Raw genomic sequence first — 22,241 nt, forward strand, 5'->3', positions numbered from 1 at the left:
CAGATGGGGCACACCCCCCCCCCCCCCCTGAGCATATGGTCCCTAAAAATTACGTATCACATTCATGGCCGGATTTACCTACTTGCCGCCCATAGGCCGCCTGTATTTTTTCGCCCTCTTCTCATTCATTTTGAAACATCAATAAAAACCATCAAGTGAACGTGCCGGAGGGAGAAGGGTGCATAAGAGTAGAATCAAATAAGTTTTGCTCTTGGAGCCATCGTTTTTTAAAAAAGTGACTTTAGTTATTTTAAAACTTCAGCATGTTTTCTGAAGTCCTCATACTCTATGAAAGTCGATTTTAATAGTGGTCAATCTTCGTTTTCAAAAAAAAAAATTTTTTTGGCCTCCTTTATCACTGGAAGTTAAATTTTTTGTCCGTACCGTAGACCAACTAAACAGGCTTGTTTTTCCATCAATACGTGCAATAATACTACCGTTTTAAGTTTTTTTGCACTCATTGAGCTATATTCTTGTAGAAGAATAAAACAAAATACCCTTCAAAGTTTTTACTTTCAAAATTTAGCCCCCAAATTGCTCTAAAGTCCGATTTCTAGAATTTTGCGCCATCATTTTTCTCCTAAGAAAGCCAGGAAATGTATTTAAACGCTTAATTTTAATTAATTTCTTTAGAACTAACTTAGAAGATGTGGTAGACAACTTTTTTAAAGAATTTCTACAGGTATGCTCTTCTTAAAGCTACAAATTGTACAATTTTTTACTGGTCTACGGTACGGACAAACGGGCTACGGTAAGGACGAAGAGGCATTCGTAAATATTACTGTATGCAAGGGCCGAATTATAAAGAACTGAAATTCATTGGGGAATAAACTGCTAAGTTATAGCATAGCTTATAAGTGCCACTTTCATAAATTATTACAGGCAATAAAGGTACAAAGAGTAAGTAAATCAGTTTTTCAAAAATAATGAACTGTTTTTGTTTTAAAGTAAACGCATTAAATAATTAGGGACAAATCTTAGAAGCTGAGTTCTTAAAACAAGCTTGACAACGTTAGAACGTTTTAGGTGCACTTTTACAAAAAAAGAAAGAAAACAATAAGGTAATTTTATCGAAAATGTGGTCACAAATCACCTTAAATAAATATTTAAAGGACGATAAGAAAAAAATAATTTAGATATTAACGAGTAAATATTAAACGAATAAATTGCTATGAACTTCAGACGAAAAAGAGGACTCAAAGTTCTAAAAGAAAAAATGAAAAAAATAAAAAGATGGCGATCCTTATGCAATCATCGAAAAAAAAAGCCTCCTTCTTCTAAGTCGCGTCGTACTAAAAAAAATACGTCTCTCTCTTTTTTTTTTTAATTCCAAATTTTGGTGATAGATAAAATAAAGTAAAGTGGGATGATCTATCAAACAGCGCACCGATTTTTGGATGACTTTCGCATTTTGTCCGTACTTACCGTAGACCCGGCCGCATCGCGCGTGAGCTACGGGCTACGATACCGGACGGCTACGGGCTACGGTACGGACGGCTACGGTGCGGACAAATCGTGTGATTATTGGCAACGGCGCTCGGGCATATTCACGCATGTGGTTGAAATTCTGGATTTGAGGTTAAGATATCAGAGCGTATCAAAATATACCAAAATTCGAGAGTTTGAAGTGATTTATGCATTAAAAAGGTAGGTATACGGTAAGGACATCCTAGATGGTCGTTAAACCTAGAAACTCATAAAAAACGGTCAAAATTTACCTTTTCATTCCGGTTTTTTCCTCCTCTCGGCTACAACGTGCACGACAGTTACGAAAACACAAAAAAAAGTAAACAAAGTTCTTCAGTGCTCCACTTTAGCGGACGAAATGATGCTGAAAACAGGGGGCTACGGTACAGGACGCGAATTTCGCAGACAAGGCTGCTTGACGCAAAGACCAGAGTCGGACTGGCGTAAATAAAGTTAGGCAGCCACTAGGATTTTGGGGCCCCTGACGTAAAAACTGGGCCCTTATGGGGGGTCTGGGGGGTCGCCCCCCAGGGATTGAGGGGGGTCCGGGGGTCCTCCCCCGGAAAATTTTGAAAATTTAACCCCTGAAAATAGAAGTATTAGGCTCTTTCCGCATTGAAATTTGATAAATAGCGCCTCCGAAAATGTCACCTATTTTTCAGATATTTTTTGAAAAATTCGGCGATTCCTCTTGTTGATAAAGAAGCACATAACCTCCTCAAACTTTTACGCAGGGGCCTCTGCTGGTATCTTTTCAGAGGCCCCGCCCCTGAAGTTACCTTCTCCCGGCTGCAGGGCCAGTAGGGGCGTCTCAAAAAAGAAGTCATTTTAAAGTGAGTAACCTTCAAAGACCGGAAAAAAGAGCTTTCGAGACCCGGAAGGGCCCCTGAAAGTGAAACTTTTTTTTCGAGCCCAGGGTCAGGGGCCCCTGCTGACATCTTTTCAAGGGCCCCAGAAGTGACCTTCTTCGGGCTATAGGGGTCTCAGAGAAAGAGTCATGCTGTTTAAAGTAAAAAAACCCTTAGAGGCCGGGAAAATATAGCTTCGAGGGCCGCTCCAGGGCCCTTAAAGCTCATATTTTTCGATCGCTGAGGGGCCTTTGCTGGCATCTTTTCAGGGGCCCCTGAGGTTACCTTTTTCCGGCCGTAGGGGCCTCAGAGAAGGTGTTATGAGTTAAACCCTCAAGGACTGGAAAAAACGAGGGTTTTCCAGGGATTCATTTCATTTATTGAAGAATAAATTCAAGGATTTTTCACTTTTTCATGGATTCATTTCATTCATTGAAGAAAAAATTCAGGAATTGTCGGCTCAGGGGCCCCGACGGGGCCCCTGAGCCGACAATTCTTAGGCAGCGATCGCTGCCTAGCTGCCTTAGCCAGTCCGGCCCTGGCAAAGACGGTCAATATTTTCACTTATTTGGATGAATATAACTGAAAATAATAAGTTAGGTACAAGTTGAGTGTGAATTTACAGCAGAAGTGGAAGTATTTAGATGCAAGATGATGGTTGTGAAGCGTTAAAGTTGCGCACTTGAGTCGCAGACAGGCTACGGTACAGGACATTTCAGCTGTTTAGGGCCAAAATTCTGATATTAAATGGCAAAAACTGCCTAAAGCGATGTTGGGACCTGATTAAGCGTAAAATTTTGAACAAATTTTAAAAAAAAGAAGGTCAGATTTTTCCATTTTGAAGGGCTAAAAAGTCGGGAGACATGGTAGAGCAAAACTTATTTGATTCTACTCATAAGACGCGTTCACTCGTGTTGGACACATTTTTTGCGTAAGCCCTGTCAACAATACTAGCAAAAGGTCACGGAACTTCGCGCGAAAGTTCAGTTCCGTAAACCTATCTCTGTGGGGACAAAGCCTTTCATTTGTAAGAAATGAACTAAAAAATTAAGAAAGAACAAACGTAAATGTGGTTTAATAATTTTAACTTCCGCCGCCGTGCCGCGCTGACCACACTGTATTTGGCGCAATGCGTGAAGTATTCATGTAGTCTTGTAGGCACTGTGCGTTTCACGCCGCGCCCGCCGACCGCTGTTGACCGTACTGTGTTTGACGCAATGCGTGAAGTATTCATGCAGTCTCGTAGGCGCTAATATGAGTTACATGCCGACCGCCGCGTCGAGGGCTTCTCCTTTTCATCTCAAGTCCTCGTCATCATTTCTCTTTGCGCCGCGCCGCTCCAGGCCAAATTACGTGTTTGGTTTCTCTCTTAACTCAACTAATTAAAGGTGCGCAGTCTTTTGTATCACCGAAATACGACAAAATTAGAAATTAATATAATGAACTCTCAGGAAATAGAGATTTTGTCACCTTTTCTTGTTTGTAATTTTTTTCTGAATCCGATTTTTTTGTACCTGCATTTAAAAAAATTTCAAAATTTACCGCCCCCTAATTTTGCCGCCATGGGCCGCAGCCCATGTGGCCACCCCCTTAATCCGGCCCTGATCACATTGCTGAAACTCGCACCCTGTTGTCTGTGCCGATCGATGAGACTTGAAAGAAGCGCTCCATAGCCATGAAACGTTAAATAATCGTCTCGGGAGGCCACTTTCAAGTCCCATAGAAGTAATTTTTCGACTTTTTACTATGTTTTAAAAACATAATCTATCAGAATAGATACATTCAACCTCAAGTTAAATAGAATCAATTCAGCCCAAATTTTGTGACTGAAAAAGGTAAATTATGCAATGCTGTGACTTTAAAAGTGGATTTTTTGGAAAATATTACATTAGCATTCTTGAACGCAGCATTCCAAAAAAAACCCTGGTTACGCATAATGCAATGTTTCGCATACTGATCTGATTTAATGCCGCTTAAATCGAGCTATGGGACCATTGTGCGCCGCGTCGCTTGGAAACGAAATCGCTGATAGTGCGCCTTTAAATTTGGCGATGCAGCCCAACCCCACGCAGAAGTTAATTAAGTTGCATCCTCCGATTGGTTGTATTCTGAACGTTTCTAAGTATCCTGAATAAGTATCTATTACATACATTTGAGGAATTGTCAATTAATTGACAGACACATAATGCCAGACTCGCTGTATGAACATTCAAATGCTGCCAAATGCCTCTCGATGAAGTACTATTTTAAAGTATAGTTATGAATATTTTTCATTGAAAGTGTCAGATGACTTAAATGAAATTGCAAACAAAGTTTTCTGATAGATTGGAAAACATTTTCAAACATTTCCCAGAAAAACCTGTGTTTTATCAAAGCAAATTTGGCAAAAGTCGAAAGTTCGAACAATTGAAAGGAAAAGGAATTTGATTTTTTTTTTAAAACAAATCGTGCAATTTCTAGTATATAGTTACACTTCACTTTTTCCTTTCTTTTCCTCCAGATTTTTCAGTTAAATGTTTTGTAAAACGTATGTGATGTGCAATTTGAAATTTTGGTCTTCAGACATTAACAGAAAGCCTTTATGGTCTCTAGAAATACTAAATAAAAAATAAACAAATTTGACTTGAGACAGTAGCATTCTCTTTTAAACAGGGTTTCATCGAAAGTTATTTTTCATTGCCAATACTGGAAAGGACGAGATGGAAAAAAGAACACAAGTCATAAAATTCAAGAATGTGACTTTATAAAAAATAAAATACTTAATAGATAATACTACAAACTCAATAAATAAATTACAGTAATAAATAATCATATTGGCAACACACTATTATATTAAAAATCTTATACAAATAATTTAAGAAAAGATACAAAGACTAATTTATCCGTTTAGGGATGAGTGAGGCGTCAGTAAGCAGACTTAGACTCCACATCAGAAATGTGGAATACGATACAAATTAACCAATTAAAAAAACGTGTTTCACGGCAAGAAGCAAGAATACAGATGGAAGTACTTCTTAATGAAATAATGGTTTTCTTAGATTGATAAAATTGAGCAAATGAATTCGAATAGAATTTCATGGTACACCTGGCTAATTGTAAGCTGAAAGAAAACCAATGGATAAAACCAAAATACAACGATTGAGTCGTTGCATATCCTTAGCATTTTCGAACTTGGAGAGACAAAAAACTATAGGCAAGGAAAATTTGAGTGTTGCTTAGGCTAAGTGACTAATGTATTAGGAGACTTTTTCTAATCACCATTTTGCTCTCCTGTGTTCTTGGCTCAGGACACTTGCCATTTAATTACGTTTTTTCTCCCAAAGGTCTTGCCGATAAATATTTGGTTGCTTCAGTGCTCATAGAAAAAGAAGGTTAGGAAATTGAAGTAACGCCTAATGTACCTCACTCTACCCTAATGTTTGTGCAGTCATGATTAAGCACTTCATGAAAGATTCTTTTCTTCTTTTATTTTCCTTTCTTCTTAAGTTAACCTATCAAAATTAATAAGATACTGATTGCTCATATTTGTAGTACCGCCTCATGGAAAAAAAATAAATAAATAATAAATATTACTTTTGAAAACCATACGGTGAAAAATCAACAAGTGTTATAAACAAATATTGAACATCTTTACTAACTCCTCCAACTTGAAATGAGAGGCTGTTAGAATGACTTTTTCTGCATCCTTCGAACATGAATGGCATGATCACTAAACTTTCTCACTCGAGGACATTCCAGACTTGCCACAGAATTTGGAAAATGAATTTCTCTGATTTCTCTGGCCAAATGATTAAAAAGACAAAATTGGAAATAGTTTTCAGGCAATCTTTGTTGTTCAAAACGTTAACCATTCTAAAAAGCAAATAAAGGTTAGATTTTCCCCTTAGGCAATTTTCCCCTTGAACTCTCATCATTTTCACTGGCGCTCCCAGGTTTTCCCAGGCTTCTTAAAATTTTCTGATATTTCCCGGTTGTTCCAATTATCTCTAACTGTGGCAACCTTGAAATCCAATGAGGAAGTGCCTCTCAATCATATGAATGAGAACGAGACGAGAAATTTTTGACGAGTTGAAGTAAGAGGTTCTTAAATTCTAATTAAGGAAGCCCTTAAGCTCTACCGGCTAAGTTTGATTGAGATGGCAACAGCAAAAGTGCATACAGGGCGACTTTTTGACCCGCATGCATTTATTGGAAAAGTCTTAATTTAAGCAACAGCATTTCTAAGGCATGCCAAGTCAGCAAAACTCTGGAGAATAGAAACATGGTCTGCATGACAAGTGAGAAAAAGCAAGCATTTCTACCATTAAAATTTCAAAAGACCTGACAATTTAAAGGAGAGACAGATTTTTCAGGTTTGATACCTAAACGAGAATGAGTTTTGCATCTTTAAGTGTAACTTAGATACAGATTATGGATACCAAGTTTTAGGTAGAGCTCAAGGGTGTCCTGTATTAATACAAAACCGATAAGAAACCCGATCGAAACTTGCTAGGGCCGTTTGTTCATATTGTGACATTCATAGACTAACTTTTATGAAAATTCTTTAAAATATTGATAAGTAAAAAGAAAAGACTGCAAGAAAAAGTGAATTTGAGTATAGAAAATGATCTGATTGCTTGAACTACAAAAAAACCATAAGCAATTTCAATGTATGGCTTGGAAAAAAAATTGGCACTTCTACGTGAGGATTATTGTGAAGAAGAAAAAATAAATAAATAAAAGATGTAAGTTGTAATGAGGCATTAATCTAAAAATTGGCCATTTGATTGTTCACTTTCCAAGCAGTTGCAATTTTGCGCGAAATGAAAAAATATGAGAGCGAAATTTATCAGCCCCGGATTAAAGTAAAATGATGGTAAAATGCAGAGCTTTTACGTTCAATACAAAACAGGTAATTTTTTGAATAGTTTTAGCTACTAGCTTAGTATAACACAAATGATAGTATTGTTTTTTTTTAAAAAAATTAGAATTGGAAAAATTCCTTTAAATTGTTCAAACATCACAATAAAATTTTTAAAGATAAAAATACTTTTATACAGTACAAAAAAATTACAAAAATTGGGTAAATCTAAATTGAGCTAACATTTCTTTATTTTTACTGCTGGTTTCTTTCCAACTGAGATTCTAAAAGCGTAAAATGGTGAAGTAATTACTTGGTGGATCCAAGAAACTCTGAATCTATACTTAATTTGAAATTTGATGGTGGGGGGAGAGATTGGGTTCAGAAACCGCTTGACTGCAGTCTTGAATTGGAGCAAAATAATAATGAGTAATGAAAAAAAAAGATTCATGCACTGTTTATGGGGATGGAAAACTTGCAAGCTTTTCACTTTGTTATCACAGGGTAGATTTCTGGAAAATATGGAATAGAGCCCAAATCAATTTTAAAATGAAGGTATCATGACGAGAAATTTTGTGGTGTTAAATCAAAATTGTTCGTTTTAAACGTTAAATGGATCTCTTTATCTTTGTTAAAATTTTTCTTTTGCAGATGTAAAATATGTTGGCAAAAATATATTGAATGAAATGATTCATTTACAAATACTACATGGCAAATTTTCTGAGGATATTGAAACACCAAGTTGAACCTACAAATACAAAGAATCAGAGCATTGACGCAACAAGAAAAAAAGCAAGAATGTGTCCCTTGAAAATAATATCTGTTTTTATTTCTGATTTTTTCTTCTTTTGCCTAGATATCAAGGCATTTAAAATTAAAAAAAGTACAATAAAATATGTAGGTACAACCAAGGTATGTTGAAAAACACGCTGTAATTTCATGATTATTTACAATGCCTAAGGGCAAGAAGATAAACAAATTTTCCGATTTTTGGTAGCTAATCACAAAATGGAGGGAAAATTACGAGCCATTTATTTGCCCTGTCAACACTAACTGTTGATTGGTTCAGATGAAAATGAAAGATTTTCGATTCATAACCTCATAACTCATTGTACAAAAAAGAAAACACGGGGCTTATTGATACAAAACTTGGTCTCAGTGAGCAAAAAAAAGTAAACTGCGATCAGTTTGAGAAAACTTGTTCAAATTTGATGACGGAATGGAAAGACAGGAGGAGTGGGGTGGAGATAGGACATCCTTCTACTTTGCCAATTCAATTGTTGAAGAGAAAAATGAAATATGATTGTAAAACATCTTATGTAGAGAGAGGAACACAAAATACTTTTTACAATGGGTAAAAATTAAAACTAAAATTAACTTAGGTCCTTAAATCTCCAATGATAGTTATTACCTACATTTTTTTATCAGCTTATATTTAATTAAACTTGGCCTGAGAGGTAAAAATGCGGCATTGATAGGTCTTAGAGCGAAAGATTTGAAAGTAAGTTTTGAAAGGGATATCTTGTTCCGAGAAGTCGTACTACGAATGATCAACATAAGCAAACAAAGCAATTGACACATTTCTACAGGAGGAATTTGGTTCACTTTTAAGCCAAATTTCACAAACCTGCTGACAGACAAAAAAAAAACAGTCACCAGAAGTCAAGAGCTGAACTCGGGGGTTTGATGACTTGCACTCAACGTTTGCAAGAATTCATTTCTTGACCCACCTACAGAAGTGGGCACTGTTGTCTGGAGGGAATTTCGTTTTGTATTGACAAAGGTTGGCAGTATGTCATAAACTGAACCAAATTCACTCGTGGATATTTGCTTGAAATTGAATGAAATCATTCCTATATTTCTTACTAGAACCAAAACCCTGGCAGCATGGTAGTTTGAGAGACTTACGATTATTAAGTAAGAAAATAAATTAAATAGAAATTCGTAAGAGAAAGGTGTTTGTAAATTAGTCAAATTAATTAGATTATGGAACAAAAAATAACAACTTATAGATGCTTATGCTAATGTAGATGCTTTTATTTCGTCTTAGGAGTAAATGTAGGGTGTAGAATTATAATGAATGAAAAGTAGGATTTATGAAATTTGGAGATCTCTTTGTGTATCTAGTGCTGTAGTCAAAAATGCAGCTTCACTTCTTCATTTTGACACCCAGCAAAATTGAGTGGTCTATAACTTCTCTCATGTTTTTTCTGCATTCAATTATTTCAAATGGTGAATACTGAATCATTTCCCTTAGTGGACAAGAGATGATGGGTAACTTTGAAGTCAAAAGCGTAAACAACGCAAAAATGGTGAAAGAAAATCATTAGAGAGAGTGGTGAGATGTTAGAGTAACATAATTTTAAACCTACAAAGAAGACTAGATGAAATGAACAATTGAAAGATTAACCTAACATAAAAACAGGTTTTCCAAATAAAAACAGCGGAATGAGCAGAGAGGAAAGAGAAAAAAAAAACACAAAACAGAACGCTTGAGAAACAATAAAATTTAAAACTACAGGGTTAAGCCTACAATACACTCGAAAGATTTAAGGACCAAAAATGGGTAGGTGTGTAAAACTAACGTAAAAGTAAGACAATGAAAAAAAAGAAAAAATTAATAAATAAAAAAATAAATACACAAATGAAATAATAAATAACAACACAAAACATTTATAATGTGTACAAGTCACGAAATGATATTTTACAAATAAATTAGATAAATTAAACTAAAAAATATACTGACTACAGGAAAATAAATTTTACAGGGGAGGGGGAGGGCGAATAAACAAAGAGTCAAATTCTTGAGATGAAAGAATTGAATTAATTAATTTTCTTTGGTTTAATCCAACCAAAAGAGCAGTTAAAAGGTGACTTTCAACGATTAACATGAACACATAACAGTAACAAGGGAAGAATCAATAAGGGGTGTTTGGAGCCCAGAAAACCGAAAAGTAATTATCGGCAGCTCCTCAGGACTTTTTAAGAAAGTGAACACCTTTTTTTCATAATTTATCAGAGCGACCAATCGGCCTCTAGCCGATAAGCCCTCACCTCACAATTTGAGCATTGATAATTTCTTTTACTGTAATTTAAGAACATTAAGTTAAGGTTTAATCAGGGACAAGGGATGCCAATTTTTAAATTGCGCTTCATGCAAAATCTTTACCTTTTTGGTGCATGTCAAAATATTAGCAGAGTTCTTCCATTGACCTATTATGAATTTCTGAAACTCGAGACAATGTTGCTTGATTTCTTACAATCTGGCTAAGACCGTTCTAGAAATTTGAATCATACTCAAAATTAAATGCGGCCAGGTGAGGGGAAATTTACCTACTGTCCCAGTACCCTATCCACCAAATTTTTGAAAACTTAAAATTATCTACATCCTGCTGAGCCAAAAACAGCCCATATTAACCCCTTGCAACACAGTGAAATAGATGAATATTTCAAAAGCCTCTCATTCAATAACTATACAAGGGAAAAAAGAGTTCAAATGTTAGAAAATAAATGAAATGATGTCTCATTCCACGCAGAGTATGGAAAAAAAGGAGCTGGTTTAGATTGAAATCTGTACAATAAATTTAAAAAATAAAATAGAAAAGACGGTATAGGTACATTACAAAACGATCATTATAAAATTACACTAGATCCTAGATAATTATTTGTTGAGATCAAAAAAAAGGGGTTTCATCTTCGTACAAGAATTCAGGATATTAAAACCATGCTCTTTTTTATGTTCGAATTTTGTCTTACGTATTTTTTTTCCTTTTCTTTAATTATTAATTTTTGCAAAGCGTACAAACAAAGATACCTTAACGGAACCAGACATGCAAGAAAATTATTGTGCTTGTAGATGATAACACCAAAATGCTTTCTTTGTTACAAAAATGCTGAGAAGATTGAACAAAATACTCATGGTTAAATCTAAATCCTGTATTGAAATAGTCAATTCAACGCTAACAGAGCCTTTGACAGATACTCTTTTGATAGCTAGGATAAAGAAAAAAAATGAAAAAAAAAAAAAACAATGACAGCAGAACTTGCACGACAGCAAGCTACTGAAAACTGTAGTCGTGCACTGCAGACATTATAAAAATTGCTGTTACAATTTTTAGGCTTAAGCCAGAAAATGGATGCAGTTTTTCCGGACTAGAGAAATAGTCAAAAAGATGACTAATCGTCTGATTTGAGCAGGAGGATTCACTCACGAGAACGAAATCACTGTTTCTCCATTTTTCTTTTTGTAAGAAAAACAAAGTGGAATGCTGAGAGAACTGTAAATGCAAAAAGTTAAATGGATATTCTCTATTTCGTTTTTGCAACTTAGAAAACCAGCAGTAGTTCAATAACTTATTCATAACTTATACTTTTTACCAAAAATATGAAACAAGGATTGTTAAAATTAAAACTGATATAAAGTTACAGGGTAAGAGATACAGTTCATGACCTAAACAGGATATAAAACATTCTGATCAAGAAAGGTGAAAACATCCTTTGAAAATGTTCGTATTAAAAAAAGATATCCCAGCCTAATCATATGACTGAACTTTGGACTTTTCATGAATTGCTTGACAATAGTGCAAAGGGAGAGACAAATAATGGAAATGAATTAAATTGAAAAGTGACACAAATAAAGACTGAGCTGACAATAAAACGAGACGATTTAAAAACACGAACAAAATTATTAAGTTACAAATCTACAGGTTCAAATTGAAATCCAAAAAATACCGTAGTAAGCATATGAACAAAGTTAACATTGATAAATGTCGAAATACAGCTTAGAACGTTGAATAAAGTTTTCAAATGAACATCATTCAAAATTGATTATTTTAAAAAAGGCTGAAAAATTTATCAATCAGGTACTTATAAAGTAGGAGATAGTTTAACCCATCAAATGTACTTACAAAGATTTTTTTTTATTATACTGATGATAAATAACTTTACATAACACTACTTTATATAAAAAAAAAATAAGATTTTGTTTTTTTCTTCTTTTAAACGGCTCAAATAAATTTGTCTGATAGAAAAAATAAAATTAGAACAGCGAATAAATAGAAAGAAACTTTTAAGCTTTGAACAATCGCAAATTTGTTTTTATTAAAATATACAATTTAATGATTACGATGATTTGATTTTGTACTATAAGTAGGATTATATAAAATAGGCTTGGAATTTTAAAACAATTAGGCATTTTTGTCTAACCGTACACAACACTGATTTTTTTCTTTAACTTGCTGACAAATAAAATTTTTATGTTTTGATCCTAATAATGATTGTACCTAGGAAAAGTTATTCTGATGATTTCATTCAAAACTATTGAAATGACCGCTTCTCACAATTTTTCTCTCGTTTTTTCTAAGAGGTAATTTTTTTCTTTCTTTCTCATATTTTTCCCATGTTATTTTATAATGGCAATAAAATATTTACACTTTGTCATTTTTTCTCATGTTTGCTTCATAAAATATATGATGAAATGGGAACTGAAGTTTTCCGAGTGATTAATTTTACAATGCAACTTTTACGCTGAGGATTTAAAATATTAGAATATGATATGTTGGAAATGATAACTAGAATTTCTCCTTAAAAAAGTAATTAACTTTCCTTAAATTTTGACCAGCAAAAAATTAATGAGTAAAAAAAATCCAATCTAATATTTAAAAAGTTTTTGATTAGAAATTTTCTCCTAATTTGTAGATTCAAGAAAAAATGTAAAATAAAGAAGCACTCATACCTTCTACAAAATATTTGCACAACTTTAATGAATCTATCGCGTATTGCAACTGAGAGAAGAAAATCAAACGCTAGACACAATTTAAAATAAGTTTTACAAGTTTTTGGAGGGAAAAAGAGAAAAAAAAAGCGAGCCAATTTTTCATCCACCATTTGTGGTTATTTGTTGCCAGTGAAGTAGATATGTCTAGGCTTGTGGTCAAAATCCGGTGGTGTACACAGCTTAAACTATCCTTTTCAGATAATTAAACTGGTTATACGGGTAGAAATATTTCTCCAAATTTAAAAAAGTAGAGGAAAAACCCCTACAAAAGATAAGTATTAAACCAATTCAAATCACATTATTTGTAAAACCGGGAAGAAACCTGTAACCATACCCTTTACACATAATATACAACGCAGAAACTTGAAAAAGTTTCTTGTGAGCATTTGAAAAACACTATGTAATGGAAATAGAGAGGACCGTTGGGCTCTCAACATCTGTTGAAAATGTAAAAATCATTGCCAAGGAGCATTATTTGTAACAAATTTACTAGAGAGTCACTATGAAGGAACAGGAGCATCTTCTTGATAGGGTCCACTGATCATACACGGGTGCATAGGAAACAGTGTTGTCCATGTAGTTGTTGTCGCGGTGAGTGCCCTCATCATGCATTGCGATGAGGATAAGGAGACTTTGTCTTTCGACGGGAGAAGCTGGAAAAAATCGGAGGCGACAGAGGAAGCTGCAGTTGAAGAGGATGTACTTTGTATGTTTGACTGAGATGTCGTGATGCCTAATTTCCGAAGCCTCATCTTCTCCTCCCACTCGTCCAATCCGTGTTTCGGCCGGTTTAGATTGCGATGCTGGTAGAATACCAAGCTTATGCGTGACGGCTCTTGGCGATTGGGATTTTTCAGCGCTGTCGTTGAATGCAGTTCATGTTTTGCGCATTCAAACAGGACGGATCCATGACTGAGAGCAATTGCCACACCACCAATTTGTGAATCCTGGAACAAAATGTTAGAAAATAAATGCTTCCTGTTGCAAACAAAGCCGTTATTTTTTTGTGATTTTGCTATGTAAGCTTTTGGCTCTATCCTTTAACATTAACCCTTTCCATCTGCTTATGCAGAGTGCAGTCACATCGTTCAAAACTAACTGCAAGACACATTAACTGAAAAACAAGCTTCAAGGAGCACTTACTCTGAAACACTCTTCATTATCCGAATGACCTAATACTTGTCCTAGTCTTTCGGTTGCTTTAGGAGCTTCTGTTGCAACTGGATCAAAGGGTGATGTCCCACCAAATAAATCCAGCTTTGATGATTGATGGATTCCCTGCATCAGAAAAATACAAAATTAGTCGCATATAATCTTTTAGAACACTAGGCACACTAAAAAGTAATGATGAAGTAACCAAAGACCATCAAAAGTGTGGAAAAGAAAATATCATATAATTCCTTACTTCCTTATGATCGGCAAGTTTCGTTTGAATTTTAGAGAATTTAGACCATTACAAAGGGCATAAACTCTGGAGCGAGTGATCTCTGCATCACTGGAGAGAGAAAACTGAAAGGAGCGTAGCAAAAATGGAGGTAGCGACCATGGTGATGGCAACGTTGAATCAACTGCCTGGTAGGACTGACTGTGGTGCATCCAAGAGCCAAGGGGACCGAGCCGTGATCAAGTAATGAATCTCAATGACTCAATGCGTTTCACACTACCCTCCTTTCTGGATTCTCTGGTTAACGGAGCTCTCCACTTAGCCAGTAGCATGAAATTTTCTGGTGCGGCCACTCAGTTTACTTCGCCTCTTCCATTAGCCTGACTTTGCTACTACTCCTGTGGCCCCATGAATATTTTTGTTCCGATCCTTCTGTCTTTACTTTACTTACTTACAACTTCTTGTCAATTATCTTAAGCAAAAATTCAACGAACTTCATGGATATAATTTTTCCTTCTCTTACAATTTTTGCTTGCCAGGACTGCACGCCACTGGGATTGAGACCCAAAGAGCAGAAGTACTCAAACATTTAAAGATTCAGAAACATCTTAAGCGACCTCATACTAAAAATAAACATATTACAAGGTCTTTTGGTTCAATTTACGGCATTGCAACAAAAATCTACAACTCGTTTTACTTGATTCAGAAAAAGCTGAGCTTGTTGAAGAAAACACATGTCTATGAAAAATAAAGTATTAAACTCAAGGAGACTAGAATTACCTGGCTTTGATAAGGCACAGATGGAGCTAAATGGGAATTTGAGGGCCCCAAAGCAGGATTGGGTGGATAGTACTGAGGCATATTCTCAAAGTTGGTCCGTAACTGTGGATGAAGACTTTGTGGGCTATAACACGTATTCGGTAACGGATGAGATCCAATTGAGTCTTGGTTAGAATTCTCCTGAGAGAAGTGAGGCTTCATGTTATAGCTTGGAGGCAGATTGTTGAGAGGAGACGAGTGAATCAGATTAGCATCATGAAGTGCCTGATAAGTTAAGTTGTTGGCTTGGTGCACAGGCTGTTTCTGCAGCACAACTTCTGGTTTCATGTGAGCATTTATGTAGTTAACTGGTTTTGATGATACACCATTGATAGGATTCACTCCAGATTTTCTGGACCAGTCTCCGACAGAATACATTGACGATTGATGATCGGATCCTAGCACTGGAGCGGAAAAACTTACACACTCAGAATCTCTTTTTAAAAATTGACTGAGATCATTTGACTTAGACTCTGCGGATTTATCACTTAAAGAAGGACTGTCTTCAAACCAAGTTTTGCTTGAAGTATCTAAACTACTAAATGCTGTCTTATTTTCACACGGTGACTGACTGAATTCTGAACTAGAAGATTCTGAAAGAACTGAGCTTCTGGAGGTGTTTGATCCGTAACCGCTTGACGACTCGTACGATTTTTCACTGAGGTTTTGTGGAAAACTCGGCGAGCGTGCACTGGTGGCTTTCCCATTATGAGGGAGATATAATGGCCCCGAAACGGAGCCACTTAGGGATGGTGGTCTCCCAGATGGCACTCGAAAAGAAGATGAAGACTTTACGCCATTAGAAGACTCTGAGCTGTTGCGACTCCAGTGAGAGGTGTCCAGAGGATCCAACGAGGTCCAGCCAGAACTTTCTGGTGGGAGGTTTGAATACTGAGAAGTTTGACTAGAAGGAGAGCTGAATGCTGACTCTTGTCTGACGTTAATCTGTGAGTGTGTTGGTTCGTTCAGTGAGTTATCACTCAAATTGTGCTGCTTCTTAACATCTAAAGTTGGATTAAAACTAATTTTGTTTCGAGGATCACCACTGTTGGTGCGATTTTCACCTCTCGTATGAAATGACTGTTCGAAGGGTGAAAGTCCAGGGGCCGATCTGTCTGAATAGTGTCCCTGAGGTAGATTCGGGTTCCCCATTTCAGGTAAAGCTGACCAACTGCTGGCAGCATTCACTGCGTTCAATTGGGGCTGATGATGCCCAACACTGGGCGAGGTGACTATTTTATGAGGCGAACTAAAGGCACCGCGAAACAAGCCATTGGTTGTGCTGTCTGCATCCACTTTGAGCTCTCTTTTGAAACTTCCCTCAAAATTAAAGCTGCCAGATCCAGTAGTTGTCCAATTATCTGAAACAATAAAAAACCTATATAGATTTAGACTGGAGTCCAAAAAGCAAAGCTAAAAATCAAATTGTTAGGAAGTTTAGGCTATGTTACTTGCAATGAAGAATTAACTAGAATGGGATGGACCGTTTCTACACGTGAGTTGCTCACAAGAAGGACCAGAATCCGCGTAAATCAAATCGTGCAGTACAACAGTTTTAGTAGGCTTCTCAATAAGTTGTGTTCCTTCCCTGTTTCATGTTGTTCAAAGTGTAAACAACGTCTGAGCTGAAGCGCTGCAATGGAGGGTGCCATATTTTCATACTGCAGAAACTGTTACGATTATGTTTAGTGAGCAATTTTACTCAAGAAGATAGTAGATTGTGATTTTTTAAGAGCAGGAAGTTTCCATTGGCAGTTACCATTTTAAAAAAATTAAGAGGGTCAATGACATAGACTGCTGTACTAACCTATGGAATGAAGAGGAGTTGAGGTGTTCCATGATGTTGGCTCCACCCAATTTAAATATGGTGCCGGCTGATATGAGGACTGAAACCACTCAGGATGAGGATTGTGATACATTTCACGATTGAGGTACTGAGCCTGAGGTGGAAACATCCAACCAGGATACGATGAGATGGGACTATCCAATACAGTTGATGATACCTATGGTGAAAACACAGAGCAAATTCTTTATAGTCTTTGCATAAATTAACATTTTGACTGCCTCAGAGCACTATGCATTTGGTGGATAAAATCCATACATGCCACATTTTATGTTACATTTTTAAAACAATTTTAAACATTACTATATATTTTTTAAAAAATTGGATATAAACTGTAGCATGTATGGATTTTATTCACCGAATTTATAATGCTCTGATGATGGGGTGAACTCTGAAATGCATTAGCGACTAATGCTTCTGTATCTCAATAAAATGCATCTTCGACTAACGAAATGTATATTCAATCCATGTTCAAGCTGAAAAATTTTTGATTGCTTTATAATTTCACGATCCCTCTACAGACACAAAAATGAAGTAAACCTCTTACGACTCATTCTTGCGAATACTGGCGAACGTTTCCTGTCAAAAACTCAAAAACTGATTTTTTTTACACAATGAGGGAATAATTTCTCTTGAATATGCCAGTGTATTAGGGTTCAATTCTCCATTGGTGGTTACATTGACGACAAACCCAAAACATTTTCTCAGTTTGTAAGACAGAGAATTATCACTTGAAATTTCGATCATGAGGTTTTATCAATTTGTAGTCCAGTCCGTACCTCGCTACTCCGGTCTGAGGGACGACCGTTATTTTGTGTTCTGAACCTTTTTTATTTTCATTTGATTGAAAATGCCTGAGATTTTAGGCGAAATGTGTCGGTTTTTTCATTTATATTTTTAGCCTTTTTTACCCAAGTTGAGTTTTAGTGTATATGAATTCGGGGCTACGTTAAAGGCACTTATACTTATATATCTTCCTTGGCTACTGCCTATATAAAGTTTACTAGCTGACCCACCTGAGAACTTTGTAGCTGGGACTCTATCCTTTCTGAAACAGATATTTCACTGGGCGAATAGGTATTGGGGGGTGGATCTTGACTTTCCAAGGTTGCTTTGTTCTTATCAGAGGCTGCCTCTAGCTCCTCCTCTTTCCTCTTCTTCCCTTGTCTCCGACACGGCTGCAAAGGAACAGCTCGTACTCGAACTTGGCATGGATACCTGCAGAAAGGATCAACCTGATTAATACAATCAAACAAAATACAATACAAATACAAACAAAATACAATCAAAATCAGTAAATCCTTACTAGCCACCATAATGTTAAGTTGTACAATACTAAGTTGTTACAACTTACCATTACCAACTACCTACACATACTACTCTCTACGATAAATTCCTTATTCTTTTGATTCACTTGTAACATCGGGCGAAAAAAGAAAACTGCCTCATCAAAAATAAGCCAACAGTCATTCAGCAACTTGGAAAAGATATTGGAGCGATGTTCTTTGCATTACGATTACTTAAACAAAACCATATAATTTATTGAAATTTTTCCAAAGCTCAAAATTTTAACTCTTATGGTTGGATTTGACCCAAAAAATAATTAATTGTACATATAGGTATTCTGGGTAACAAAACGGCCTTCTACATGATAACTTAGCTTGGATCAACCGAGTCAATTTCCATGATTTTCTGGCTATGGTACGTATGTAAAAGCCTGCAGATGAAATTACTATCTTTGAATTTTTATAATATGAGCTGTTTGAGCTAAATTGTATTTAATGCTCTCAAGTGTCTTCTGTGAACATGGTGGTTGAGCTGGCTAGAACTGGCTAAAGGAAACCCCCTTGTGACTAATTATGACCTATTTTTATTTTGGAATAGTAGATTCATATGTGCAATGAACGTACTTAGTCAGTACTTCAACAGCTCCTTTCTTCACTTTTTCTTCCTGAGCAATTTTATCTCCGAACTCGTCCGAATCGTCCATCGCATAGAGTGGTAACACGTGGAGCTGTTCATCTTCGCCTTTCGAGAGACCCCGCTGTTTCGTCAAACTCACGACGACAGTACATCCATTGTTCATGTTATGCAGGTCCCGATGTGCGTGAGCACAAAAGTCGATACAAGCTGTAACACTGGCAAATGGACGGCCTTGTTTGAGACCTAGTCTGCAGTCGGAAGCCTCTCGCTCAAACTGAGTCTGATTATTCCACGCCTCGGGCGCTAATGAGTGGTAGAGTGGGGAAAGATTGGTCGCCAGACACTGCAATCGTTCTTCGACTTCTTGTTCCTGAAAAAAGTGGATAGATTAAGGAGATGGTAGTGAAATTTAAAAGTGATCAGCGGACCGATTATTGAAATTGATAGACAAAGCTATAGACAAAAAAAACAAAAGGGATTTGAAAAGATCCTATTGGAGGAGGCGGGTGGTTGCAAAGGACATAGGAGGAATGGAATAGACTAACTAACAGCAACTCACAAGAGACCCGATAGTTAGTCCATGATTTACCCCCTTAGTCTACAGGAACCACCCATTTCAACCAATAGGAAAGCTCTATACTCCATATATCTTCTTTGTCTATTGCTTTGTCTATCAGTTTCAATAATCAGCCCGCTAGTGAATATCAGGACTACTTCCAATCTTGGGAATTATACAATACTTTGGCAAGAAAAGTAACGTAAGTAAAATGACATATTTTTGAGCTAGTAAAACTCCTGTGAGCTTCTTTAACCACAATATTCTACAGATTGTAAATTCAAAATGGATGCCAAAGTTGTAGCACAGAAGGTCTTAAAGCCTAGATTAGCCACAAACTGATAAAAATAAACTTTCCTTGACCAGGGGACCACTCTTGAAAGGGACAGGATTGACCTAACTCTCTTAGCTAACCTTGATCTGACAATGAATTGACAGTTATTTAAATATTGATCTTAGCTTTTAATTTAGCTCAACAGTTATCAATTTCCAAAGCATAATTTCTGTCCTCTACCTATGAGATGAAACTACATTCTTTAAAAAACACTTTTTTTTACAAAACAGAAAACATACATTTAAACTTTCAGCTTTTAAATTCATAAAAAGTTCCAGGAAAATAAGTCAACTTACCTCTGAGCGGACTGATAGTCGAAATTTTCTAACAGTTTTACTTCGGGCATATTTGCAACCGTTGTAATACATGGACCAAGAACATCCAAAAGAGAACGAGGCTCCGCAAGTCTTGGGATCCAATCCCTGGCAAGCACAAGTCCTCGGTTCATTTGTGGCACATCTTCGAACAGTTGGTAAACCATATCTGTGCAAAAATAAACAATTTCTTAGGATTAAAAAAGAAATAAAAAAGATCATGATGTGACAACTACATGCTTTCAAAATGACTGATGAATATTACTTGAGAGGGACTTGAAAGAAATTTTTCAACTGCTCGAAGTTCTCCCATTCAAAACAAAAGGGTGATTCCTTGGTTTATTTCCGTTGAAAATTATGGATAATGCAAAAAAAATGTCCTGTTTCTTGAATAATAATAAACACAGTTATATTCTAAACCAAAAAATAAAAATGCAAACATAGTTACCGATTCAATTTATGAGTGAGCATGGAGTAAAGGCAGTCAGCTTCTGATGTTGGCACACCCTCCCACGCCACAAGAACAACGACAATCCATGCTGAGGAGCATTTGTGACCTTGTCGATACTTTACAATCACCAATACCTTCTCCTCGGTTGATGCTCTACGAATTATCCATTTTGCCATGGGACAGCCTTGCGATGTTTTTCCTTCCTTACCAGTGTACAAGATCTGGGGAGGTTAAGATGAAAATCAAAATTAGAACACAAGATAATTGTTGTCGAGAGAAAAATTATGGTCACTTAAGTCGCATCAACTTTGACTCATAACGAGAGAAGGCATAGATTTTATTGTCATACATGTTAAAATAAATTTTTCTACTTACTGAATTTAGTTTACAATTCTTAAAATAATTAGGAGATACTTTCAACAGGCTGCATTTTGGAGACATGAGGGTACTTATCAAAAGGTTAAGAGTCCAGAAAAAAACCGGAAAACCAAAATTACAATTGAATTCAAAAGTTCATTTCTTCCTTTAAATTTGATGCCTTATAACTTCAGGAGAAAACACATCGACGGCGTAAGTTCGCAATCACATATCTCGTTTGCGGTGTCTGAGAATCTACGCCTCCATGTTATTTTTTTAAAGGAGAACAAATTAACATCATTCCTAGAAGTTTATGCAGAATTTTCTTCGCACAGAGAAGAAAATCACGGCACTTGTAAAGAATTGCCGTTGAGTAGTTTTCTGTTTAAAAAATAAAGTATGACAGGAAGTCTGCGACATCGCAAACCGAGTTATATGATTGCCGACTTACACCATCAAGATACCCTCTTTCATGAAACAAAGCTTAAATAAAATCTCATTGGGAAAAAAAGAAAAAAAACTTTTTACAGGCTGGGTAATGGTTCTAAAGTGCGTGAAAATAGTACCAAAAGACTTTACCAAAGTAAATTATCAAATAAGAAAGGGTGTTTATTACTCAAGAAAATTAATGTACGCACCTTTTCTACTCTGATTGCTTTGTCTTTTAGTCCTGTCCTTTTCTCAAGATCTTTCCTCAGCTCCGGTAGGGATTCAGCAGCTCCAAGGTGAGTGTAATATGAACCAGGCTCTGGTGGAAATTTATCCGCAGGAAAACAGTTACAGTCAGGAACTTCAACTTTGATGTTATTTTTCAACCTGAATTAGAAATGACAGAAATGAAGACGTTGAAATCTAAAGACTTTAGAGAGATCGATAAACAGACTTTAAAAAGGACGAAAAAACAAGGTATCCTATTAAAATTCAGCCCTGATTTGCCATAACTAGAGATATTTTGAAAATTTGTGACTGTTTCAGTCTGCCGCATTTTCAGGGTTGCCACAGAATTTATATAATGAAATTCTCTGACATTTCCTTGACACATTTTGCTTAAATTCTCAGACAATTGAGGATATGCCAGATGGTTGAATAGACATAATTTGAAGTAGTTTTCAGGCAAAATTTGTTGTTTCAAACATTCAATCCATTCTAGAAAGTAAATATATGTGACTCAACAATTTTTTCCTTCACACTTTCGTTATTTTTCCTGACATATCCAGGTTTTCCCTGACTTTTAAAAATTCCTTGACATTTCCAGGTATCCTGGTACTCCCTGACTGGCAACCTTGTTCAATCAATGAGCACAAGAAAATAACAAAATGAAGTACTGCT

General features: G+C 36.1%; 1 protein-coding gene across 6 annotated transcripts in view; it reads right to left on the reverse strand.

Moving 5' to 3' along the window:
• Positions 1 to 5,036: 5,036 nt before the first annotated feature.
• Positions 5,037 to 22,241, reverse strand: part of Tet (Ten-Eleven Translocation (TET) family protein) — a 150,775-nt gene continuing 133,570 nt past the window's right edge. For all 6 annotated transcript variants that reach the window (XM_072302657.1, XM_072302653.1, XM_072302656.1 and 3 more), the window contains 9 exons: positions 21,551 to 21,728; positions 20,553 to 20,776; positions 20,087 to 20,273; positions 18,888 to 19,270; positions 17,994 to 18,195; positions 16,942 to 17,137; positions 15,096 to 16,495; positions 14,075 to 14,209; positions 5,037 to 13,878 (listed from right to left, as the gene is read on the reverse strand). In XM_072302657.1, coding sequence (XP_072158758.1) covers positions 13,432 to 13,878; positions 14,075 to 14,209; positions 15,096 to 16,495; positions 16,942 to 17,137; positions 17,994 to 18,195; positions 18,888 to 19,270; positions 20,087 to 20,273; positions 20,553 to 20,776; positions 21,551 to 21,728 — 3,352 coding nt within the window. In that variant the 3' untranslated portion in view covers positions 5,037 to 13,431. The remainder of the gene's footprint in view (positions 13,879 to 14,074; positions 14,210 to 15,095; positions 16,496 to 16,941; positions 17,138 to 17,993; positions 18,196 to 18,887; positions 19,271 to 20,086; positions 20,274 to 20,552; positions 20,777 to 21,550; positions 21,729 to 22,241) is intronic.

Source organism: Bemisia tabaci, chromosome 7 (assembly GCF_918797505.1).
Source record: "Bemisia tabaci chromosome 7, PGI_BMITA_v3".
Classification (NCBI taxonomy): Eukaryota; Metazoa; Arthropoda; class Insecta; order Hemiptera; family Aleyrodidae; genus Bemisia; species Bemisia tabaci.